Source organism: Schistocerca gregaria, chromosome 5, assembly GCF_023897955.1.
Source record: "Schistocerca gregaria isolate iqSchGreg1 chromosome 5, iqSchGreg1.2, whole genome shotgun sequence".
NCBI lineage: Eukaryota > Metazoa > Arthropoda > Insecta > Orthoptera > Acrididae > Schistocerca > Schistocerca gregaria.
The window spans coordinates 287,520,899-287,548,370 of NC_064924.1; the positions used below are offsets into that span (position 1 = coordinate 287,520,899).

Below are 27,472 nucleotides of genomic sequence, written 5' to 3' on the forward strand. Positions count from 1 at the left end.
CAAGCAGTATATTGCTCCTTCCTACGTATATCTCATGAAGATACCATGAGGATAAAGTCAGACAGATTAGAGCCCACACAGAAGCATACCGACAATCCTTCTTTCCATGAACAATACGAGACTGGAACAGAAAGGAGAACCAATAGAGGTACTCAGGGTACCCTCCGCCACACACCGCCAGGAGGCTTGCGGAGTATGGATGTAGATGTAGATGTAGATACAGAAGCTCTCTTACATAAACTGCAACTTGATTGTGTGTTTTACACTCTGCACTCTTTGCTCTCTCCAAATTGATTTTACAAGATGCCAGTATGTGAAGAGTTACTTGGATATTTCATGCAGTGCATACAGAGACACAAAAGAATTACAGACATTGGCTGTGGTCAGGCACTGGTTGAAATCAATGTGAAAAGTTGAAAATTTATGCCTGACCAGGTTTCGAACCTAGGTCTTTTGCTTACTGCCTATCTGGACCAGCAGCCATTGCAGTGGCCATTATGAATTAAGATACAGAGGAATTATAGACATTGGTGTGAACATGCATTGATTGAAATCAATGGGGAAAGCTGAAAATTTGTGCCGGATCAGGATTTGGACCTGGGTCTCCTGCTTATTAGGCAGATGTCCTGACCGCTTAGTCATTCAGACAGAGTGGTCATTGCATCTGCATGAATTACCCTAGCATGCCTCTCATCTGATGGGAGATGTGCTAGGGTAGTTTGAAATGGTTCAAATGGCTCTAAGCACTATGGTACTTAACATCTGACGTCAAAGAACATCACACACATCCATGCCAGAGGCAGGATTCGAACCTGCAACCATAGTAGCAGCGCAGTTCCAGACTGAAGCACCTAGAACCGATTGGCCACAGTGGCCGACTGGTAGGGTAATCCATGCAGTTGAAGTGACCACTGTGTCCACCTAGTAAGCAGGAGACACAGGTTTGAACCCCGGTCGGGCACAAAATTTCAGCTTCCCCCATTGATTTCCATCAATGCTCACTCACAGCCAATATCTGTAATTCCTTTGTGTCTTAATTCATAATGGCTGTTGGTTCAAAATGGTGTCTATTATTTGGGTCAAACCATTCAAAACTTTCCACCATTGAAATCTGCTGCAGGACTAGTGTATATTTTAAGGACAATAACAATGGCATGACCCAATGACTCATCTATTTGGTGATTAGCCATCAATCATTTCCATATTGATATTACATCCTGGCTTCTCACTGAGGATACTTTAGGAAATTTATCTCAAATTATTTCACAGTTGCCTAATGCCTGACTGATTTACTATGGAGAAATCAGGAATGTAAGTTTGAAGAAGAGCAGGGATGAGCAATAGAGATGTTCAGAAACATTCTTTTGTGAGACCCTGTTTTAGGAACTTGCAACCAACAATACAAAACTGAGCAACACAGAAGTGCAACCAATGATGCACTTGGACAAATGCACAGACTTGCAGCAGTGGTGCATATGCTCAGGCAACTCATACTTGCTGACTTAAAAGTATTCCACACATGCACCACACAGGTATGAAATTTGGGTGTTCAGTGTAGTTTCACCAGTGTGTGCATGAGGAAAATATGAAGAATCTGCCCTGAAATATTGTGCCAGGACGTTATGCATCTAGCAGTTCTGTCAAAGTTTCACAGAACAGTTTTTTTTGTCAGAAGTTTTAAACATTTCAGAGTTTAACCCTTTCCACTCCAATGTCGAGTGCTACTCAACATCACGAAATTTGTTTTCCGCTCCAATGTCGAGCTCATTCGACATGACTTTTCGAAGCTCTAGGCATTATTGCTGCAGTGTGCTGCCATTTAGGAGAACTAGTGTTAACTCAGTGTCAAACAGTAGCAGCTGTGTTAAGTCAAAGTTTGTAATTATTACGTTCAAGTCCACGCGCTCTAAATGGCTAGTTCTTCACGTACAGTCCTTTCTGAGGAAGAGATTTTAGATCTTTTAAAGCAATCTCTAAGTGAAAACAAGAGTGAAAATGATTTTGATTGTGATAGTTATTCATTTCAAAACAATTTGAGTGACAATGACGAAGAAAACAGTGACAATGTGCATGTTTCTAGTGATTCAGCAGAGGATTCGTGGTGAATGAGGAGAGATACTGACACTGAATTCACAGTTTTTCCTTTTGACGAATCAAAGTGTGGTTTTATAACAGAATGTAGTTCTGTTCCATCATCGCCTGTTGGATTCCTTCAATTAATTTTTACAGATAACCTATTTCAACAAATAGCAGATGAAACGTATAGGTATGCTACATCAAAAATACATAAAGTCACACCACTTCCACAACACTCTGCATGGTGGGACTGGAGAAATGTTACCATGGAAGAAATGAAAAGCTTCCATGGTGTGCTACTGAATATGGCATTACAAAAGTGTAAGCACTTGCAGGACTTTTTTTTTTTTTCAAGAGAATAGTTACAATCATCCAACTTCTTTCCAGACTGTTTTAGTCGCTGATGATTTATGCAAATTTTCTGGGCACTTCATGTTTCTAATCCAATGAGTGCTACACATGTCAACAGTCAGATTCAGTCACGTCTGAGTAAAGTGACAAATGTACTGAATTACTTATCTGGCACGTTTCTCGAAATTTATCGACCATATCAGTATTTAGCTGCTGATGAATCTACAGTATCATTCAAGGGTCATGTACTATTCAAGATGTACAATCCTCAAAAATCAACAAAATGGGGACTCAGAATTTATGTAATTTCGGATTCATCAAATGGTTATATCTGCAGTTTGATACCCTATTTTGGCGCTGTAACAACTGAATCGTTGATTTGTCCATACTTGAATTTTTCTGAGAGAATAGTTCTTCAGCTGCTAGCTAATATCAGAAATGGTACAGGGCAATCAGGGTATCATTTGTACACTGACCAGTTTTATACAAGTGTTGCATTAGCTGATGAGCTGTTGAAACGGAACATGCATCTCACAGCAACGATTCAGGCCAATCGCAAAAACCTTCCAGCTGCAATCAAGAAAGGAGCTCTGCGTCTAAGGAAGCACGAAATAAAATGCCTCCGCAACAACAAAATGATGGTTCTGGGGTGGCAAGATAAACGAATAGTTCTCATGCTTTCTACAAAATCCAATAACTCATTGTCACTTATAGAAAGGAGAAACAGAAAGGAAAGGGAAGAAATAAAGAAACCAAATGTGATTATTGATTATACTTCAAAGATGGGTGGAGTTGATCGATCTGACCATTTTATTTCCAGTTACAGTTTTCTAATGAAAAGTCTTAAGTGGTGGCGAAAACTATACTTCTGGCTGTTGGAGGTAGGACTTGTAAACAGCTATTTACTATACAAGAACCACTGTGAGAAAAACTACTTGACAATACTGTCTCACAAAGCATTCCATAAAAGTGTTATAAGAGGATTAGTTGCCGAAGAAAGAACTCAAGGACAGAAACGAGGACATCGTTCAACTTCTGATGATTAAGAATTCTTCAATGGAAAGTTGCACATTATCAACAAGCTTCCTGGGAACAAGTATAAGGATCGTGCAGTGTTCTCAGACAGAAAAAAGAAAGGTGGCAGGCGTGAAACTGTGTACTACTGCGAAACTTGCTAACGAAACCCAGCTCTCCACCCTGAAGAGCGTTTCAAAAAATACCACACAATGGAAAGTTTTGTACTGTAAAAGCTTCTGTGAATATATGAACGAAATAACACATTTTGTTTTCATGTATACCCCAATTGATCTGCGCAAATCTCTGCTGTGCACTGCTGCCCAGGTGGCGGCGATTTAAATAAGAGCACGGGGAGCTGCCCTGTGTCTGCCTTAGGGAGTGCAAAGGGTTAAGTTGATTTATACGTCAATGACTGGAATTTTTTTTTTTTTTCAGACATATAAAGCGAAAGAAACTGTGCATACGGAATATGTCCAATGAATAAGATAGTGTATCTGGCATAAATACTGAAAACAAAAGTCTTTAAAATTGCTACTTTGTTACTGTAATATGTTTATGACATTTTGTTTTCCATAGCGATGCAACGCAGGGAGGTAGCATGCTTACTAAGTAATGGTACAGAAGTTGAAGGTCTCTGCAGTGAAGCTGAGAAACCCACTCAACGACGAGAATGTCACAACGAAAAGTGTAAAGGAACTTGGAGGGTAGGTGAATGGTCTGAGGTAAGTCCATACTAACCTTCTTTTCCAATAATTTTTGCTTGAAATAAGTAAAGATGAATATGGTAAATTTGTGTTAAGAGACTATCTGCAATGTTTTACTTAAATGCTTCTCTTTCATTACTTTAATCAGAGCACACTCACAGTAATGTGTGGCAAGTGCATGTGATAGCACGACAGTTTGTTGAAATGCATGGTTGCTATTTTTTTCTATCTTTCTCTCTCTTAATTTTATTTATACCCTATGTAGCAACTATATGTACTGGGCCTTCAGTGTGAACAACAGTATGTGCATTTGAACAAGTAAACTCATTGAGCACCTGCTTATTCATGTGACCATCAACAGATGTCATTAATGTTTATCTGTGGATATTCACATGTGGGTTGCTCTAGGGTGCTATGGTACATCCAGATAATGCAATGTACAATGCACTGGTTTCAACAGCAGATGTCAATTCAATCTGCATGTTGCATTATTTTACTTTAGGTAAATGTGAAATTGTTTTCAGCTCATTTTCTAGATCACATAGGTTGAGCTGTGGACCTTCTGCTCATTTTCATCTCTCTCTGAAATGTGGCAAACACCATTATTACATGAAAATATAGATAAAATTCATTTAAACAAAAAATGAGGAAAGGCAACCACTCTTCTGCAGATAAATAATGTGTGGCACAGAACCACATTTAAAATATGTTAAAACAACAGAATAAGTTCAGAGCTTTTCAAACACACAATAGTTCAGCAAAGCAAGAGTGCATAATTTACACACTGCTAGAAAACAAGTATTACTAAAACAGAATTAAAGTTCTTACAGATTTAAAAACAGAATTAATCTGTAGCTTCAAGTTTATTTAGAAATATTCTACCTGAGGTTAGTTGTAAATATAAGAAACCGAAAAAATAATGGAGGAAGTAGTATAGAATGCGACAAGGAAGGAAAAATTGTTCCTAATGTTACATCAAGAGAAGGTGAAACTGCAGTAAAGAATATGAAAAGAACAATACACTAGGAAACAAAATTCACATTACACAGCTAATAACGAGCTGCTGGTATTCAACACATCAAAGAAGAAAACAGAACTCTGAAGGAATTAGATAGTGTAAATGAAATAGGAAGAGAAAGGAAACCAAAGACAGATTTGAGTGGGATCAAAGTATAGGATGGATAAGATAAAATAAGACAAGTAGAGTGATGATAAAATTACAAATTGAAAAGAGGAGGGGATACGTATGGAAGTGAATGGAAAATCCTGCCAAATACTCATTGGAGAGTCAGCCCCTGTACTAAAGTCCAGTTGCACTGTTATTGGGAGGGGGAGGAGATCTGGACTCTGTTTAATTGAGTAATGAACAAGGCAGTATGGTCACTGCCCTTATGTTTCACAGCATACTCAGGAGGATGATATTTGGTGTTTTCAGTGTAGACATATGCCTTATTGTCTTTCAGCCAGTCAACAGCAATATTTTGGAACCGATAAAAACAGTTGGACGAACATTGAAGGTCTGTTGCTAGCACAGAATAGCCCCTCATCTCTTGATTACATGTATTCATATTTCACATGTTAATTATTACTTATAAAACTTGTACTAGAATCTAGAGAAATAAACAAAAATATTTTGTTCCTTTAGTGTAATTAGTTTGATGATATTTTTGCTGTTATGTTTTAAACTACATTTCAGTATTCTGCAAGAATGTGGAAATGATATTAGATGCCAGTAGAAAATATTTGGTTTGAAAATTCATTTTATACCAATGAAAGTAACTGAAGGTTAAAGCATCACTATCACTCCCTTTTGCTTTTCAAATTTCCTTTGTGGGGAGAAGGGACAGAGGGCTCTTTCCCAGGAAATGGAACACAACATGAATTTACTAGAGCAAATACTTTTATCATATTTAACAAAAAAGTGTTATAAGTATGAATTTATATAGATGATTAAAATGTCCCAAAATACCCTTAACACAGTCTTTATTGCATGTGAGATATCTGTTAAGAGGCATGTAACCTTTGGTCTTATCAGCATATAAAAACTACGTGTATTATGAACTGTACTATACAAAAGAGATAGTGTCATTAACTTCTGAACTAACTAGAAGGTTTGTAATGAAGATCACAAACATTTTATTGTAACACCCTTATATTTGTATTTACAAATGTAAAATAATATAAATTTAAGTATCTCTGTGTTGTGATTTGAAATTAGATTGTTGACTCAAGTATTTAGAGCTAATCCTGGAATTCTCAGTTATGTTTCTGTTTTATGTAACATAAATTAAAAATACAATCATTTCAAAAATATTTTTTATTTTTGCTTGTTAACATTCATTGCTGATGCTTTTGCTTTGCTGCATGCATTCTTGTATTTTTGTTAATGTGGGAACAGTGCACGGCAACCTGTGAGATGCAGGGTATCAAGTATCGTATACTCCAATGTGTCTGGTATGGGACAAAGAAGCCTGCAGGCAATGCCTGTCGTGGCCAGCCACGCCCTTCTGTCATGAAGATGTGCAAAGGACCACCTTGTACTCAAAGTAAGTATTTATATTCATTTAAATTCCAATGGACAGTTGCCTAATATAGCCATAATGCTGTTTAGCTGGACTGGTACTAGTAACTTAGTAAATCCAGTTCTTACATACTTTTATAGAAATGTTTATAAGTTATGATAGAAACTGCATTCAAAGTACATATCTATAATTTTTTTTTTTGCTTTTGTAGAATTGAGTATGACCTATAAGTGACATGAATCAAAGCTTAAAGAGTATGGAGTGGAACTGGAGGTGGCAGCTATAGGTCTATTTAAGAAATGGACTCAGAAAGATGACTGAATTGTCAACAGATGCACATTGCTTGACAATGCCTGAAATTTATAGTCAATCTGGTTTGTTCCCTAAAGAAGAAGTGCAATGCCAGGAAATGTTGCAACCACAGAGATGACAAAGAAACAGTTGTGTCTTATGTGCTTAGGAGACAACTAGAAAGTAAAACAGCATTGGGAGAAGACCAGTTTAGGAGTAGAAAAGGGAGTGGAAACAAATACATAAGTAAAATTGGAAGGTTCATCTTCAGAAAATTCCTAGCTGCCTGTAAAAACATTTGATGTGTCAAATGGAAAAATTTGATGACCCTTATCAAAGAGATTTACTGGATGGACAGAAGATACATCCTTAAACTCAATCTGGATAATGAGGAAGAGTGGAGATTGGAACAGGTGTGTGATTGGACCAGTATCTGTATGTCACACACACTGTGTTATACCCGTGAAGAATATTTAGCATGATAAGTTTTAGAAAGAATGGTAAGTTTTGCACATGGAATGATAGTCTTCGTAACTAATTTTTACAGATGATCTACTGCTGCTGTTGGGGGGAAAAAAACTTTGAATACAACACATACAATCGAGGGAAAGGAGGAAAGAACATGATACTAAGGCTCACATAGACTTAGTAAAGTGTCATAAGAATGTAAAGCATTGACAGCTCACATCAAATCTTAGTGGAAAGTTGGGCATCTGCAAATTTTGACACAAGACTTGCATATGGTAGGACCAAGATTAGAAAACTCATCATCCATACCGTTTCAGATAGTCTTTGGTTTACGTAACTTGCTTTAGTCAAAAGCTAGGATGGTTCAGCTGAGAAAAAAAAACCACAGGTAATTTATTTCCCCATCCTTCTACAGTCTGAGCTTGTGCTCCCATCTTTAACTTGAACAAACTATCAATGTAATTTTAAATCTTAATCATTTTTCTTCCTTTTGAATGTTTAGAGAGTTTGATTTTGCAAAAAAGGCCTGTAGCGTCAGAGAATTTAGATTGAATATTTTCATTGCAGAAGCTGCTATTATCAACACAAGGCAGTTACTGACCAATGGACTGAGTCTGGATAAAATATGTGATCTGAGGAAAGGAAAAAAATATCTGAAAGTTCCTAAGCGTTTATGTCAATGAAAATGGAAAGGGTGAAGAAAGATCATGTATCAAAGGATAGATATTCAATAAAATGGAAGAAGGAAGCTTGACCCTGAGTTTGATTTGCAAGAATGAAAGTAACTTGACTCAGATAGTTTGGGAAAGTTTAGAAGGGCAGTGCATATCACTCAAACCTCAGGATGAGCTGAACCTGCCTGTTGTGAGGATGAGGAGAATAAATGTAAAGGGGAATCTTCAACAACAGAGAGAGAGAGAGAGAGAGAGAGAGAGAGAGAGAGAGAGAGAGAGAGAGAGAGATCAAAGATAGTAGATTGATTAATACTGTGTCAACTTCTGTTCAGACTCAGTGAGAATAGTGTGAGATAAAAAGGAAAAGAAATTAAAGAACTAGGAGGAAAAGGAATGGAGAAAATCATAAGAGAGTGGAGGAGGGGGTGGGTGTAATGAAGTGAAGATGAAAACTAAAAAGCACTAAAAAAAGTTTAAGACACATAATAAAAATTAAAAATATAATAATAATAAAAAAAGAGAAGTTGATGGATTTTAAGCTCAGGAAGGTGTCCAAGTGTGAGGATAACTTGGAGTTCAGTTTCTGATGTTAAGGAAAGTCATTATGGAGTGGGAGGATCCAAATAATCCATGTAGTGTAGCGGCACACAGGCATCTTGAGTCATGTTGTAGAGCACGTTCAGATACTGGGTACCTCCAAGACTAACATGCTCCACCAGTTCAGTTGTGGTCCTTGCTATGTGGAACACTGTGCAGATATGTTAGTTGATAAACAACATGGACAGTTTCGCAAGATGCCCTGACTTTGCTGTTTATGAGTAATGGGGGTTGGAGCAAGTGGTAGTGAGTTGGGTGCATGGGGATGATTATACATTGAGAACCACTGCAGAAGTAGGAACATTCAGGTGTGGGTTATGGTTTGAAAATTGCATGAGAATTAATATATGGTGGCTCCTTCTCTGTGTCAATACATACATGGCTCATTCTAACTCACAAAATGTTCCCTTTCATGATAGTATCAATAAAACTTTATGAATCATATAATGATTTGTTAGAATGATAAGAAATTTTAGCAAGTTTGATATTCCATGAAGAAAACTGTCATAGTAAGCTACTCCAAGAAAATAAAATCATGTCAGTATAGGAAGGAAACTATGAATATGTAGTATCAAGAATTAGTACAATTTTAGAAGTAATGAAGAGCATCATACAAGTTTTGAAAAGTGCATAAATGTTGATGGTGGAAAATTGATTTTCAGAGAGGAAATGCAAGGTGGCAATGTTGATACTTCGCAGTCCCCTACCTTCAAGGAAAGTAAAACTCATGAAGGTGTGTGCTCCAAAGAATGCCAAGAAAAAGTTGTAAATTGTAAACATTAAATATATGTTTAATGTCAACCAGTAGTAATAAAATATGTTTAATAAAGTGTTTCAGTTAAAATGTGTCAATAGGAATGCCACCACATTGCTTTCTCCTCACACTGATGTGTAGAATGTAACATGGTGTAAGCATTACACTTTTTATTGTGATATGTTGGTGCTATTTTTTACTACAGTGATGTGAGGCCATCTTTGTTTTTTTAAAATGGAACCTTCTGTTAAATTTTAGCATAACATGATGTGCTTAAAAAGACAGTTTGAAATATGTGTATATCATAATATTTAGGTGAATAGTTTTTGAGACACAGATATGTTCTCATATTATGTTCGTCCTGCGAAGCGGCATTGTCCAATGTGACCTTTCCTGTTGTGTACAGTACATGGTAAACGTTGCTAGTCCTTCCTTACACAAACATGCCTATTTACTCGACAATAGTAATACATACTGTGATATTTTGCGCAAAAATTAACTGATGATGTCACGCAAATATTATTCAGTTATTTGACAATTGTGATCCTAAAATAGCAGACAACATACAGTATTAAAATACTACAAGATGTTAATACATTTTAAGTAACAGAAATGCAAGTGTAAATGAGGAGGCTCTTGTTGGTCAGAATCATTTTGTATGTATTTGTTTTTTATCTGAAAATATTTACTATTGATCACAATACGAAGCAAATACACACGAAGAGAAAATACATACTGTCCATGATACAAAACTTTACTGCTGCAATGCATATTTGTAGTCGCCGTTCGAATGATTTGTGAACGGCTGTGAGGGTGTCATGTGAGATATCAGCACACACTTCAATGATACGTTCCTTCATATCATTTGGCATAGTTGGTATTTGAGCATACACTTTATGATTGATTGCTTCACACAGAAAAAAATCGAGAGGGGTCAGTTCAGGAGGCCGGGCTGGCCACATCACTTCAGTACATTGCCCTCTCCATCAATCTGGGAACTTTTTCATTTAACAGCTCTGTAGGCACATAATGTTGGAAGCACATGCACTGACACATAGTTAGTGGCACCTCTTCCAGCAAAATGGGCAGAATATTTCGCAGGAACTGTGCATAGTTATTGGCATTTAGTATACCCGGAATGACGTACAGCCCCACAGTGACATTTCTGACGAGGCTGCACCACACGTTAACACTCCACGGTTGCTGATGCTGTACCTGTAAAAGTCATTGAGGGTTCTCTACTGACCAGTAATGCATATTATGCAAATTCACATTACCATAGTTGGTGAAAGTCGCTTCATCAGTAAAAAGCACCCATTGAGGAAACGTTGGATCATCTTGTAGGCACTGCAGAGCAAACTGACAAAATTCCTGGTGCCGTTCAAAATCCACACCAGAGAGTGCTTGATGTAATAAGAGGTGAAACAGGAGAAATCCATGCCGATGCAATATGCGTAGAACACTTCTCTGACTTATATCACATTCCGAGGCGATATGATGCAATGAAACAGTAGGGTCGTTATGCTCCCTCTTCATGTACCTCGCCAGTTGCAGTTTTCTGCCTTGTCCTCTGTATGGCATTCCATGATTCTGATTCAAGTAGTTTCTTGCAAATACATGCAAAAAGCTGGCGTGTAGGATGCTCATGACCAGGATACAGCTCACCATATCGCTTTATTGCTCTAAACAGCATTTCTTCTGCTTTTGCCATACACTAGAAGCATATCTAACTTTTTGTCATTGTTATACATGTCTGCTCCAAGAAACTGTGATGTAAATGTGATGTTTCATTACTCCAGAAGCACATTTCTCCAGCTACCTCATGCATCATCTTCAGGCATTATCGAGAAGCAGGAAAACAATGCATTCCCTGTTAAGTTACTTAGTGGTCAACAGGAAAGGTCACGTTGGACAAAGCCACTTTGAAGGATGAATATTATATGGAAATGTATCTGTGTCTCAAAAACTATTTGCCTAAATATTATGATATACACGTATTTGAAACCGTCTTTTTAAGCCCATCATGTTACGCTAAAATTTAACATAGGGTTCCTTTTTTAAAAAAAAAAAACAAAGATGGCCTCATATCTCTGTAATAAAAAATAGCACAAACATGAAATGTGATGTATTCAAGTAGCCCCTGTCCCTGCAATTCACTGTACAAATGGCATCTTTGTATCTATTACAGTTGGGGAGATACAAGAGGTTTTATGACTTAGCTGCCTCACCCTGTATATTGTTCACTACTGCATTATATGCAATTTTTGTAGCTTGTTAAATTGTGAAGAGAGATGTATATAGTAACTCAAAATATAATTACAACAAAAAGAAAAATAGGAGAAATTTTTCCTGGCAGCAGCATATGTACAGACATCGAATATTTGAAAGTTTGGAATCCAGGAGTCACGACATCTGATAGAGAAAACCAAGAATTGTAAATGGGTAACTGAAATATCACAGAAAACATTATACAAATATTTACAAACATTGTTTAATGTGAATCAAAATACTTAAGTCAAATTTACAAGGCCTGAAAAAGCGAGGTTGGCACTCAGGGTATATAGTGAAATGAATCACAGTAGGACAGAATAACAAAAAATCAACAATGAGAAACAAGGTACTAACAAAATTTAAAATTCTGTATATAGTGTGTGTATCTTTAAACAATATTTGCATGTAGTATGCATTAGTGGTAAATTTGTTAACTAATACGTAATGTTTGGTTTCCAAAAAGGAAAGGTGCACAGCTGGTATATAACTGAAATTATTGATTGAAGAAACAAGTTGATAATGTTATACCCTTTACTTCAAGTAATTGAAAAAATAAATACTTGTTAATATATACATATTTATTAAATGGTTTTATTTCATTGTTTATTTTTTAATTTTAGTTATTCTTTATGTGACAGATTATTATTTACTTGTAACTCTTCAAGCTTTCCTGGTGGAAATGTTATAAATAGTTTGCTGCTGGATCACGCTGTGCAAATTCCACAATATTTCCTCAGAGCAACTGTCCGACATCTTCAGGTAGTTTAACTTTGATGGTGACTAGGTATGACTGACGGTATCTGCACGTTGATGCCTCATTTCTAGAACACGTGCGCAAAGAATGCACAGACATGGAAATTGCGCATGCACAATGATTTGCAGATAAACTGTGCCATATTCAAACTCTCTCTGCCGAAAATCGCAGAGCAGCTCTCCCACGCATGTACTGTACGCTGCATTTGCCAACAGTGTGGACAAATATTACTCACCAATGACAGTACTAGACCAATGTTATGACAGGTTTGTTATCAAAGAATCTTGATTTTCACATTGTGATTTAACAGCAACCAATGCAGGGTTCCAGGCTGTGCTCAGTTGAAATCTCACATCCCTGCTGTTGAGATTATCAGCTGTACAGATATGTACTGCTTCCTTAATGACACAATCCCAGAAAAATGATTCTGGAGATAAAACTTGCGTCTGTTCATAAATCATGCAATGTCCTGTATTTAGACGGTGTTCCACAATTGGTGACTTTTCCAATTGACGTAGGCGTGCATGATGCTGATGTTCTGATTCGGGATGACATGGCACCAAAATATGCCAAAAAGGCCAAAGTGGTGGATGTCTTCGTATCATCATTCTGCTACCTAGATTTAACTTGCCTCGGCCTGAATGCATTACGCTTCTGTCTCTCAGACTAACCGTTTTGTCGGAACACTGTCTTTGAATGTTGTATTTCACTTGACAAGGCTTTCAGGATCAGATATCACATGTGCTCTATTATTTACTTGCCAGTGTGCCCATTTACAATGGCTGATAACACATTTGCAGACGTTTGCTATACAAGGTGTGTTCAAAAAGTAAGGTGACTTTATATTTTTATAAAAAAATATTTATTTATTCATCAATATTCAGGTTGTCCCCTTCAAAGTAATCCCACTCAGATACAATGCTTCTTCCAATCCTCAAAGCACTTCTCATAAGCCCTTTTTGGTACAGCCTTGAGTACTTCCAACGATTCAGTTTATATTTCCTCAAATCTTCATCCTTTCATAGGTCTCTTCAATTTTGGGAACAGGAAAGAATTGCAGCAGGTGAATATGGTGGCTGAGGCATGATTGCCATGTTTTTGGTCAAAAAATCTCTCTCAGGCAACAATGAACTAGCAGGAGCATTGTCATGATGCAAAAGCCATGAATTGTTTTTCCACAATTCCATATGTTTTTTGCGCGTTGCTTCACAGAAATGGCACATAATGTCAAGGTAATACTCCTTATTGGCCATATGACCTTGAGGCAAAAATTCATGATGCACTACATCACAGTAACTGAAAAAAACAGTGATCAAAACTTTGACATTTGATTGAACTTGGCATGCTTTTTTTGATCTTGGCTCTCCAGGATGCTTCCTTTGGGATGATTGGGCTTTGGTTTCGATGTCATAACTGTAAACCCATGTTTCGTCACCAGTTATGACCCTTATGAGCAAATCAGGATCATCTTTGACATCATTGAAGAGCTCCTGAGCGATGCTAATGCAATGGTTCCTCTGTTCAAAATTGAGAAGTTTGGAACAAACTTTGCTGACACACGTCTCAGCCGCAAAATATGCAAAAATATTGCATGACATGATGCAACTGAGAGGCCAACATCCTCAGAAACTTCTCTTACAGTAATTTGACAATTTTCGTAAACAATTTTCTTCACAGCTGATGTTGATGCTGATGCTGATGCTGATGTTGATGTGCTGTGGCATCCAGAGCAAGGTTAGTCATTGGCATCCTCTGGGCCATCTTGGAAGAGATTGTACCACTTGTAAACTTTTTTTTTAGTTAGAGCGGGCTCACCGTTGCCACTGTCACCATTTAAAGTGTTTTAAAGTACTTGACTCCATTTTTCACACAAAATTTGATGCAAATTCTTTGCCCCATTTTTTATAATAATCGAAAATTGCCGAGCACACTAAAACATGTCTAACCTTTCTATTTATCAAAACAAACAAAGTATGCCATACACTTGAAACTGTGAACATAATGTTCAGGACATGTGTACCAATGTAACAGAAAAAAAGATCAATAATCAAATGTATGTTGCACATGCAATTTGAAAAGTCACGTATTTTTTTACAGCCATCATACACCTCTGGCAGTAGAAGTAAACTGACAAATGTTAACCATCAATTTCAAAACGTTTACTACCAACACTCAAGAGGTCGGTGTTCACTCCCTTAAAATGGTCAACACTGTCCATCATGTGATCTAGCAGGTCATCTCATATAGCTAACATTTCTCTGTGTGCTTCTGTCTCCATTCAACACCATAACCAAAAATATAATGTTGTCTGGTGTGGAGGTTTGTTAGGCAATGGTAATACCATAACTAATCCACTGGATAGGGAAAACATTTTGAGATGCTGTCTCACCTTTATGGTACATGGTGGAGGCACTCCATGCTGGTAGAAGTATACTGCATTCCTTAGTGATAAAATAGTATGGCCTCTAATTGTTAGACTAACCCACTTAAACATAAATAAACAAAATGTGAGAAACTGTATTTTGCATATATATTAGAACAATGTACATGGACACCACTCAGAATAAAATATTTGTTGCTCAAGTGGCTGTTTCTGTCACCTCTCAGAATACTGGATTATTCTCTTGAGTTATCTTGTATAATTTCTGTATTTAAAATTTCAGTACATTTGAAAGTGAACTAAATACTTCTATAATGTGCATGTTTGCAATCTAGTCTGAGAGACCTAGACGCTGAATAGGCGATTACTAAAATTGGTAAACATTGGTTTGGAAAAGTAAGTTGAAGTATCAAGGATATTTGTATAATCAGATAAGCCCTTCATGAGATTGAACCTATAAAGAAAATTTTTAAAGAAGTGAGAGTAAAATAAAACAGCACTCAGGGAGATACAACATACAACTACTAGATAAAAAATTCTTCTTTTATCCTTTTTTTAATTTTTTCTCTTTGTTAGCTGAGACACCCTTTGTATCACTAACAAAAATCAGTGGAAAAAATCTTGATTTAAAACAGAACAACAACTGTGCATTTGATACAATGAATGAATTACTGATAACAGCAAAACGTTTTAAATGAAAGAAGAAACCTACTGTTCCAGAGGTTAAAAGTGTTGTGTTGTAAGTGTTTCTATCAAAACTGCAGGGAGGTGTGCCTCCTGATGGTAAGTATTGTCCTTCCTTCTTTCTCTTTGTGTTTTTAATAATATTAATATACAAATTTTACTGAGAAAAATAATTTTAAAACAATTATAACATAAAGTAATTTGTCATTTGAAATCAGTGCTGGCCCTGTTACCTGTAATTGACTGCACAATTGTCAGTATTTATTGTTTATGTTGTGTACCTAAGTGTTTGTGCATGATTATACACCTCTCAGCACTGGTTACTAAAGAAATCTAGTATGGTGCACAATTTATGGCATGAAAATGTATGAAGCTGTCTTGGCAATTTTGTTTTATTTTTATTTGTCTGTTTTGCATGAGGAGAATGTTATCATTCTTTCCAGTTCACTGGTATTTTGTTTTCCAACAATTTTACTATGTTGTTGGTCAGCCATGAAATCGTGGCTGGTGCAACAGGAGCGCACGTGAATGCTAACTATCAGTCTTAGAATGTAAAGCCCTCACTAGACTTCTTGTAGCTTCAATTAGTTACTAATTTTTGATAACATTGTTAGGAGATAATCAGGTGCTTGTATTGTGTGTCTACTTGTAGACAAATACCTCATACGGTGCAAGTCACTTCTCTAAGATTTACTGTGGTAGGATCCACTCTAGTTTTCATGTAATCATAATTTCGCAGAGTAAATCAAAATATGGTTAATTTATCACTAAGAACTGATAATTTTTAGAATGGTATTTATGAATGGACCTCCTGAGATGTTACAACTGCCATGGTTTTTCTTATTCATACTTATTTACTGTTCAGTATTATGGGTATTGCTGCAATGATGCCTCATCTCCCAGTGCACAAAGCAGTACTATGTAGGAAGTAGTGCACGGCATTTTCTAGTACTGCCACAAGAAGGATAGTGTTCTGTATTTTATTTCAAAATCAAATAACACCAAATTTAATCCAGGGTGTTACACTTTCATTATTTAAAATGTGTAACACCTGTATTATTCACCATTTCTTTTAGCTATAAAGTTTTTTTCTCCACTTCTAAAAAAGCGTATTTCAGTTCTTAATATTTTGATAGACCTTAAAAGTCTCTGAGTTTTGTTACATTTAGAACCGTTGCAGAGTGATCTTTAATTCCATTTAGTATGAAGGTATATTCTGGTATGCTTTCTTAATAATTATATTTTTACATGTTAATGCATTTTCCCTTTACTGCATGGCACTATCGTGCTGCTAATATAGTTTTTGCTAAAAATGGTAACATTTTTGATTATAAATATGGCCATTACCACAGTGTGCCAAACTATTCAGTGTTAACTTGTAAGTAACTGGAAAGAAAACTTATTTCTTATGATCTACAATATATCTTTCTTAGTATTTTCTTCTTTCTTTTAGATTTATGTTTTTACTAATATGAAAGGTTTGTGTCTTGAAAGACTGGGTATCCGTAAATTGTGTTCTGTGCTTGCAACTTCATCTGTCTGATAACATATATGTATTGGTTTGAAAACAGAAATTATGTATGGCATCTTGGATGAAACTGAAAATGAAACCAAAGAGCTGCTGTAGATGTACATGTAGATCGTAATAGAGAGGTGCCTTATAAATTGTAATCACTTTTATCTGGTTATCCTAGCAACATTTAAATGTTCTGTTATGAACACTATATTGGAAGCAATATTCAGAGGTTTATTTGACCCTTGGTAAAGAGTCATAGGGATGCTGGGAAACGTCAGTTAGCATATTCATATAATGCTAACTATCTTGCAAAAGCCTACTTCCAAAGTTTCAAGAAACCGTATTAAGTGAGGAATCTAGGAATATATCACAGACCTCTACACATTGCCCCTATAGGTACCCTGAAGACAAGTTTAGTCTATTACAGAGTGCACAGATACATTTAAGCAATCAATTATCTCATACTCTATGCACTAATGGATCGAGGAGGAGGCCTAATATGTGGTACAACACTCCACAGCAATTTGGAGGGTATACATGTAGATTACAGTAAACAGGTGCCGGATCTGATGTGGGTGTTGTGGCACTACAGCGGACTGTGTGCGCCAGTCATTCTGCAGTACATATAGAAGCTAGATTTTGTGCTCTTTAACTTTTCTAAAAATGAAGGATGAAATTATAAATTCACTTTTGTTATTATTGATGATATGTTTTCTAAAGCAGGCCAGGTGGAAAACAGTTATGATAATGAGAACTTGCTTTTCTTTAGGCTGTGTTCATAAAATTGTATAAAAATGGAGAAGAGTTGGATGATGTGAAAATGAATGGATAGACTAAACCTCTACAGCAATCTGATATTGCCTCTAGCAGTCCATCTTCCTGTCCCCACAACGTCCCTGCACACTACCATAGGCAGTACTGCAGCATCCTACCCTACCCTGCTATCCCTCCTCCTCCCTACCTCGTGCCTCTCCTTTACCTGTGTGTGTGTGCTTGCATGCATGTGTGTGTGTGTGTGTGTGTGTGTGTGTGTGAGAGAGAGAGAGAGAGAGAGAGAGAGAGAGAGAGAGAGAGAGAGAGAGAGAGAGAGAGAGAATCTCTTAACATCAATTCCATACCTGCTGTAAAATTTTTAGCACAGTGTGTAGTAGAATTATATGACCCTTTGGTGCGCACCAAGCAAATGTACTCCACATACATATATAAAGTAAGATCAGCACTTTATCTCTGACCAGTATGAATTCTAGTGGATACTGATAACCAGCTACATTAAAACTGAGATGAAACCCCATTGGTGTTATCAGTACTAGTCCCTATGCTGAAAATAATGTGTACAATTTTCAGCATCTGGAGAAGTTAAAACAGTTATTGCATGACAATATAGAAGACTGGAAAGAATTAATCAATCACATGCTCAAATTAATGGAAAATGATGGCTATTATCAGCTAAAAGCCTCATCGGAAGGATTCCAGAACTGAGAAAACATTTTGGAGAAATATGATTAAAGGACATTTTACATATGCCTAGAACAAAATAAAATAATCTTTTTGTTCTCTTATAAAAATTAAAATACCATTTAGGGCTAATTGTGAAGTGTGCCCCACCAGTGCTGTACAGCAACAACTTATATTAGTGCCATAACTGTGACTGTAGTATGTATTTATTTTCATAGTAATGAATTTATGAAAGTAAGTAACTAGAAGGATTTTGCAGATTGCAATAAGTCATAGTAGATGCACTGTTACAGAAGATAAATGTGAGTTTGACAGTGAGCTGTGATTATCTAAGAACACTATGTCCATAGCAGAACATCCAGTCTTTAGAATAATATCCTAGACCGGCAAGGATGGTAAGAAACATTTGCTCACATGGACTAAGAATGAATAATTAGGAGAGGGAGTGGATAATAGGTTTAGAACTTCAGAATGGGTTCACATTTGTAATATTTGAAGAACGGATAAAGTATCACACAGATCATTCACCACTTATACATACATATGAAAGGAACTGTGAGTAAAAAGAAACCCCCTAAAATAGAATGCCTAGCAAATGAATCAAAACATAAGGAAGATTTCATGCATCCTATCTCATTCGCCATTTTATTAATAATCATCATCATCATTTAAGACTGATTATGCCTTTCAGCGTTCAGTCTGGAGCATAGCCCCCTTATAAAATTCCTCCATGATCCCCTATTCAGTGCTAACATTGGTGCCTCTTCTGATGTTAAACCTATTACTTCAAAATCTTTCTTAACCGAATCCAGGTACCTTCTCCTTGGTCTGCCCCGACTCCTCCTACCCTCTGCTGCTGAACCCATGAGTCTCTTGGGTAGCCTTGCTTCTCCCATGCGTGTAACATGACCCCACCATCTAAGCCTGTTCATCCTGACTACTACATCTATAGAGTTCATTCCCAGTTTTTCTTTGATTTCCTCATTGTGGACACCCTCCTGCCATTGTTCCCATCTACTAGTACCTGCAATCATCCTAGCTACTTTCATATCCGTAACCTCAACCTTGTTGATAAGGTAACCTGAATCCTCCCAGCTTTCGCTCCCATACAACAAAGTTGGTCGAAAGATTGAACAATGCACAGATAACTTAGTCTTGGTACTGACTTCCTTCTTGCAGAAGAGAGTAGATCATAGCTGAGTGCTCACTGCATTAGCTTTGCTGCACCTCGCTTCCAGTTCTTTCACTATGTTGCCATCCTGTGAGAATATGCATCCTAAGTACTTGAAACTGTCCACCTGTTCTAACTTTGTTCCTCCTATTTGGCACTCAATCCGTTTATATTTCTTTCCCACTGACATTACTTTCATTTTGGAGATGCTAATCTTCATCCATAGTTCTTACATTTCTGATCTAGCTCTGAAATATTACTTTGCAAACTTTCAATCGAATCTGCCATCACAACTAAGTCATCCGCATTTGCAAGACTGCTTATTTTGTGTTCACATATCTTGATCTTACCCAGCCAGTCTATTGTTTTCAACATGTTGTTGTTGTTGTCTTCAGTCCTGAGACTGGTTTGATGCAGCTCTCCATGCTACTCTATCCTGTGCAAGCTGCTTCATCTCCCAGTACCTACTGCAACCTACATCCTTCTGAATCTGCTTGGTGTACTCATCTCTCGGTCTCCCTCTACGATTTTTACCCTCCACGCTGCCCTCCAATGCTAAATTTGTGATCCCTTGATGCCTCAAAGCATGTCCTACCAACCGATCCCTTCTTCTAGTCAAGTTGTGCCACAAACTTCTCTTCTCCCCAATCCTATTCAATACCTCCTCATTAGTTACGTGATCTATCCACCTTATCTTCAGTATTCTTCTGTAGCACCACATTTCGAAAGCTTCTATTCTCTTCTTGTCCAAACTAGTTATCGTCCATGTTTCACTTCCATACATGGCTACACTCCAAACAAATACTTTCAGAAACGACTTCCTGATACATAAATCTATATTCGATGTTAACAAATTTCTCTTCTTCAGAAACGCTTTCCTTGCCATTGCCAGTCTACATTTTATATCCTCTCTACTTCGACCATCGTCAGTTATTTTACTTCCTAAATAGCAAAACACCTTTACTACTTTAAGTGTCTCATTTCCTAATCTAATTCCCTCAGCATCACCCGATTTTATTTGACTACATTCCATTATCCTCGTTTTGCTTTTGTTAATGTTCATCTTATATCCTCCTTTCAAGACACTGTCCATTCCGTTCAACTGCTCTTCCAAGTCCTTTGCCGTCTCTGACAGAATTACAATGTCATCGGCGAACCTCAAAGTTTTTACTTCGTCTCCATGAATTTTAATACCTACTCCAAATTTTTCTTTTGTTTCCTTTACTGCTTGCTCAATATACAGATTGAATAACATCGGGGAGAGGCTACAACCCTGTCTCACTCCTTTCCCAACCACTGCTTCCCTTTCATGCCCCTCGACTCTTATTACTGCCATCTGGTTTCTGTACAAATTATAAATAGCCTTTCGCTCCCTGTATTTTACCCCTGCCACCTTTAGAATTTGAAAAAGAGTATTCCAGTCAACATTGTCAAAAGCTTTCTCTAAGTCTACAAATGCTAGAAACGTAGGTTTGCCTTTTCTTAATCTTTCTTCTAAGATAAGTCGTAAGGTCAGTATTGCCTCACGTGTTCCAACATTTCTACGGAATCCAAACTGATCTTCCCCGAGGTCTGCATCTATCAGTTTTTCCATTCGTCTGTAAAGAATTCGCGTTAGTATTTTGCAGCCGTGGCTTATTAAACTGATAGTTCGGTAATTTTCACATCTGTCAGCACCTGCTTTCTTTGGGATTGGAATTATTATATTCTTCTTGAAGTCTGAGGGTATTTCGCCTGTCTCATACATCTTGCTCACCAGCTGGTAGAGTTTTGTCATTACTGGCTCTCCCAAGGCCGTCAGTAGTTCTAATGGAATGTTGTCTACTCCGGGGGCCTTGTTTCGACTCAGGTCTTTCAGTGCTCTGTCAAACTCTTCACGCAGTATCGTATCTCCCATTTCGTCTTCATCTACATCCTCTTCTATTTCCATAATATTGTCCTCAAGTACATCGCTCTTGTATAAACCTTCTATATACTCCTTCCACCTTTCTGCTTTCCCTTCTTTGCTTAGAACTGGGTTTCCATTTGAGCTCTTGATATTCATACACGTGGTTCTCTTCTCTCCAAAGGTCTCTTTAATTTTCCTGTAGGCAATATCTATCTTACCCCTAGTGAGATAAGCTTCTACATCCTTACATTTGTCCTCTAGCCATCCCTGTTTAGCCATTTTGCACTTCCTGTCGATCTCATTTTTGAGACGTTTGTATTCCTTTTTGCCTGCTTCATTTACTGCATTTTTATATTTTCTCCTTTCATCAATTAAATTCAATATTTCTTCTGTTACCCAAGGATTTCTAGCAGCCCTCGTCTTTGTACCTACTTTATCCTCTGCTGCCTTCACTACTACATCCCTCAGAGCTACCCATTCTTCTTCTACTGTATTTCTTTCCCCTATTCCTGTCAATTGTTCCCTTATGCTCTCTCTGAAACTCTGTACAACCTCTGGTTCTTTCAGTTTATCCAGGTCCCATCTCCTTAATTTCCCACATTTTTGCAGTTTCTTCAGTTTTAATCTACAGGTCATAACCAATAGATTGTGGTCAGAGTCCACATCTGCCCCTGGAAATGTCTTACAACTTAAAACCTGGCTCCTAAATCTCTGTCTTACCATTATATAATCTATCTGATACCTTTTAGTATCTCCAGGGTTCTTCCACGTATACAACCTTCTTTCGTGATTCTTAAACCAAGTGTTAGCTATGATTAAGTTGTGCTCTGTGCAAAATTCTACTAGGCGGCTTCCTCTTTCATTTCTTAGCCCCAATCCATATTCACCTACTATGTTTCCTTCTCTCCCTTTTCCTACACTTTTTTTTTTCAACATATGATCCATAAATAATATGAACAACAGTGGAGACAGGTTGCAGCCTTGTCTTACCCCTGAAACTACTCTGAACCATGAACTCAATTTACCGTCAACTCTAACTGCTGCCTGACTATCCATGTAAAGACCTTTAATTGCTTGCAAAAGTTTGCCTCCTATTCCATAATCTCGTAGAACAGACAATAACTTCCTCCTAGGAACCTGGTCATATGCCTTTTCTAGATCTATAAAGCATAGATACAGTTCCCTGTTCCACTCATAACACTTCTCCATTATTTGCTGTAAGCTAAAGATCTGGTCCTGACAACCTCTAAGAGGCCTAAACCCACACTGATTTTCATCCAATTGGTCCTCAACTAATACTCGCACTTTCCTTTCAACAATACCTGAGAAGATTTTACCCACAACGCTGATTAAAGAGATACCTCTGTAGTTGTTACAATCATTTCTGTTTCCATGTTTAAAGATTGGTGCGATTGCTGCTTTTGTCCAGTCTGATGGAACCTGTCTCGACTCCCAGGCCATTTCAATTATCCTGTGTAGCCATTTAAGACCTGACGTTCCACTGTATTTGATGAGTTCCGACTTAATTTCATCCACCCCAGCTGCTTTATTGCACTGCAATCTATTGACCATTTTCTCCACTTCCTCAAATGTGATCCTATTTCCATCATCATTCCTATCCCATTCTACCTCGAAATCAGAAACATTGCTGATCATATTTTCACCTACATTGAGCAACTCTTCAAAATATTCCCTCCATCTGCCCAACGCATCCACAGGATTCACCAGCAGTTTTCCTGACCTGTCCAAAATACTTGTCATTTCCTTCTTACCTCCCTTTCGAAGACTGCTAAATACACTCCAGAACGGTTTTCCAGCAGCTTGACCCATAGTCTCCAACCTGTTTCCAAAGTCTTCCCAAGATTTCTTCTTGGATGCTGCAATTATCTGTTTGGCTTTGTTTCTTTCTTCAACATAGCTTTCTCTGTCTACCTGAGTTCTAGTATGTACCCTTTTTTGATACGCCTTCTTTTTCCTTTTACAGGCTGCCTTGACTGTGTCATTGCACCAAGCCGTTTGCTTCATCCTACTTTTACGCACTACTGTTCTCTGTACCTTGTCCATTCCTTTTCCAATGACTGTAATTGACTACATTCAACTAACTGGCACCTTTCTGAGATCGCTGTTATGTACTTGTGCCTGATTTACTTATCCTGAAGTTTCTCCACTCTTATCCTCCTACATATGGACCTGACCTCCTGCACTTTCGGCCTCACAATCCCAATTTCACTGCAGATTAAATAATGATCAGTGTCATCAAAGAATCCCCTGAATACACGTGTGTCCCTCACAGCCTTCCTGAATTCCTGATCTGTTATTATATAGTCAATGACAGATCTGATTCTCCTGCCTTCCCAAGTATACCGGTGAATGTTCTTATGTTTAAAAAAGGAGTTTCTGATTACTAAGCCCATACTGGCACAGAAATCCAAGAGTTGTTTCCTGTTCCTATTGGGCTCCATATCCTCTCCAAATTTACCCATAACCTTTTCATACCCTTCTGTTCGATTTCCAATCCTGGCATTAAAATCACCCATGAGCAGAACACTGTCCTTGTCCTTTACTCTAACAACTACATCACTGAGTGCCTCATAAAAACTATCCATCTTATCTTGATCTGTCCCTTCACAATGCGAATATACTGACACAATCCTAATTTTCTTGCTAGACACTGTCAAATCTATCCACATCAGTCGTTTGTTTACATACCTTACTGCAACTACGCTGGGTTCCATTTCTTTCCTGATGTAAAGCCCTACACCCCATTGTGCTATTCCTGCTTTGACTCCTGACAGGTAGACCTTGTATTCTCCCACTTCCTCTTCTTTCTCACCCCTTACCCGAATGTCACTAACAGCCAAAACATCCAGCCCCATCTTACTTGCAGCCTCTGCCAGCTCTACCTTCTTCGCAGAGTAGCCCCCATTGATATTAATAGCTCCCCATCTCATTACCATTTGTTTGCCAAGTCGTATCTTAGGAGTCCCTGGTTTGTTAGTTAGAGGTGGGACTCCATCACCTCCAAAGATCCGAGGCATTTTGCTATGATTGTTGCCAGCATCATATTTAAAGTATCGGGGAAGCAAGTTGCTAGCCTTATTTGCCCCGAGTCCCATTGAGTTTTACCCCTAACGGTTGAGGGACTAACTGGTGGATTTGGCAGTCTTTGCCGTATGAGCACAAAGGTGACCACGACTCAGAATATGTCCGAGATGCCCAGCCTTATTCCAACGTAACTAGTATCCCATCTGTCGGGACCACTTACTTGGCCACTCATACGTTGCCCGTGGTTCATGAACTAGGACATGACTACAGGAACCCACTCCAGGAACCACTAACTAGGACATGACTACAGGAACCCACACCAGGAACCAGGAACCAGCCATTTTATTAACAATAAAATAAAATTTGCATAAAAACAGATGTCATAGAATTGAAGTAAGAGAATGCAAAAATATAAATGCAGGTGAATAAGGGTGGAATGTCAATAACACAACAAAATAATGCAAAGAAACCAGAGTATTGAACAGTGTCATTTCATGTGACAGATGAATTTTTTGCTCCTGTGCCACATGAAAGTAGTCTGTTACACCTTCTTTTCTCTGGCAGCTTATCCCTTGATATCTACATCCACATTATACACATACTCTGGAAATTGGTATGAATTGCATGACAGAGGTTACTTAACATTGCATAGTGTGAGGTAACAAAAACTGCTGATTTGAAGCTCAACAAAAATATATACAGGGTGCCTCTCCTAAGAGATTTCAGGTGCATTTTCCCTTGGTTTTTGGCAGATATTTGCAGTTTCATTTCTGCAGTATGTAGATGGAGTTGGTCAAAAACAAATAGCTCACCACATGTTTCATACAACGCTCAGTATCAGTGGAAAGCATCAGTTTGTTACCATTACAAGCAAAATTATTTTTAAAGCAGAATTTTATTTGTCCATGCAATGGAGCAGTCCCAAATTAGCCTAGTGTTAAATTTGTTTTATTAATATGTATTAACATGGACAGTGAAACGTAAAGAATAATGAATACTCCAGAAGTGACTGAAAAGCACTGCTACAAGGCAGTACCAGACAGTACAGTGCAGGGTTGCACATGAGTCGCTGCTGGAGGACTGTTTATTCTGGCGTTTTACGGTCCCTGTTAATACATACTGTTACATCGGATAACACACTAGACTAATTTGCGGATGCTCTATTGAATGGGCATGTGTAATTCCACTTTATAAATAATTTGTAACATGAAACAGATCGATTCTTTGGCATGATTGTGGCCCTTGCATGTAAGATGTGATGAGCAATATTTATTTGGGCTGAGTCCAGCTATATATAGCTAAAAGGACAGTGCAAATATCTGCCAAAACATCAAATAGAGTGTGCCTGATGAGTCTTAGGAGACACCTGTTTTTTACACACTCAAACAACCCCCCCCCCCCCCACACACACACACACAAACAAACAAACAAACAAACAAGAAAAATAATGCACCATGAAGGATATATCCAAGTGGGACACATATTCACTGGTCATCGGGGCCTGGACTCTCAGTAACTAGAGTATAATTGTCTTCAGTGATGAGTCCCACTTTGAACTGAGCTCTGATGAACAGCAAAGATGTATCTGGAGATGCATCGGACAGTGGTCGGATAACAATCTGACTGTCACCAGCCATACAGCCTGACAGCCAGGAGTAATGATTCAGGATGCCACTTAATTTTATAGCAGAATCCCTTTGGTTTCCAACCACAGTACCTTTTCACTGCAGCAGTACAATGATGATATTCCATGCCCTGTTTTGTTTCCCTTATGGCAAGCCATCCTGGGCTTACATTTCATCAAGAAAATTCAGCCTGCATATGGTGAGACTTTTTACTGCTTATCTTTGTGCTTGCCAATACTTACCTTGGCCAGCAAGATTGCCAGATCTCACCCCAATTGAGAATGTATGTACCAGTTGGGCAGAATTTGGCATGATATCCCTCATGAGGAAATGAAACAACTCTTATCAATCAATAGCAAGCTGACTAACAGCTAACATAAGAGCCAGAGGTGGACCAATGCATTATTGACTTGTGGAGCTCTTTCTCTTGAATAAATCGTCCAGTTTTTCTGAAACTGTAATCACGTTTTTATCTGAAGATGTACACTAATTCCCATTTGGATAATTCCTTTGTGGTGAGCCTATTTTTATATATTTTTTTAGTGTATGTGTGCTTTGCTTATGTAGAGTGTATGGTCTGCTTAATTTTTTTTTTTTTTTCAATCAAAGTTTTACATCGTTACACCCCTTGCTCATGAGTAAGTCCACACACTACGCAAACAGTGTAAAACCAATTACCTATTTTTGTGGTTTTCATGTCAAAATTTCCTTAATAGTGTAATACTTTCAAAATACCTTTCATCCCCTATTTCATGCCCTTGTTGTTTTTGTTGTTGTGTTCAGTCCTGAGACTGGTTTGATGCAGCTCTCCATGTTACTCTACCTTGTGCAAGCTTCTTCATCTCCCAGTACTTACTGCAACCTACATCCTTCTGAATCTGCTTAGTGTATTAATCTCTTGGTCTCCCTCTACGATTTTTACCCTCCACACTGCCCTCCAATGCTAAATTGGTGATCTCTTGATGCCTCAGAACATGTCCTACCTACCGGTCCCTTCTTCTTGGCAAGTTTTTCCACAAACTCCTCTTCTCCCCAATTCTATTCAATACCTCCTCATTAGTTATGTGATCTACCCATCTAATCTTCAGAATTCTTCTGTAGCACCACATTAGGAAAGCTTCTATTCTCTTCTTGTCTAAACTATTTATCGTCCACGTTTCACTTCCATACATTGTTACACTCCATACAAATATTTTCAGAAACGACTTCCTGATACTTAAATCTATACT

The 27,472-nt window shown here is 37.8% G+C and overlaps 1 protein-coding gene across 13 annotated transcripts in view; it reads left to right on the top strand.

The window, feature by feature from the left end:
- LOC126272639 (protein madd-4) overlaps positions 1 to 27,472 on the top strand; it is a 1,706,630-nt gene that overhangs the window by 1,669,727 nt on the left and 9,431 nt on the right. For 7 of the 13 annotated variants that reach the window (XM_049975622.1, XM_049975626.1, XM_049975621.1 and 4 more), the window contains one exon: positions 4,021 to 4,166. In XM_049975622.1, coding sequence (XP_049831579.1) covers positions 4,021 to 4,166 — 146 coding nt within the window. Of the gene's footprint in view, positions 1 to 4,020; positions 4,167 to 6,546; positions 6,695 to 27,472 lie in introns of all 13 variants that reach the window. The other 6 variants (XM_049975618.1, XM_049975619.1, XM_049975616.1 and 3 more) reach the window with 1 other exon arrangement.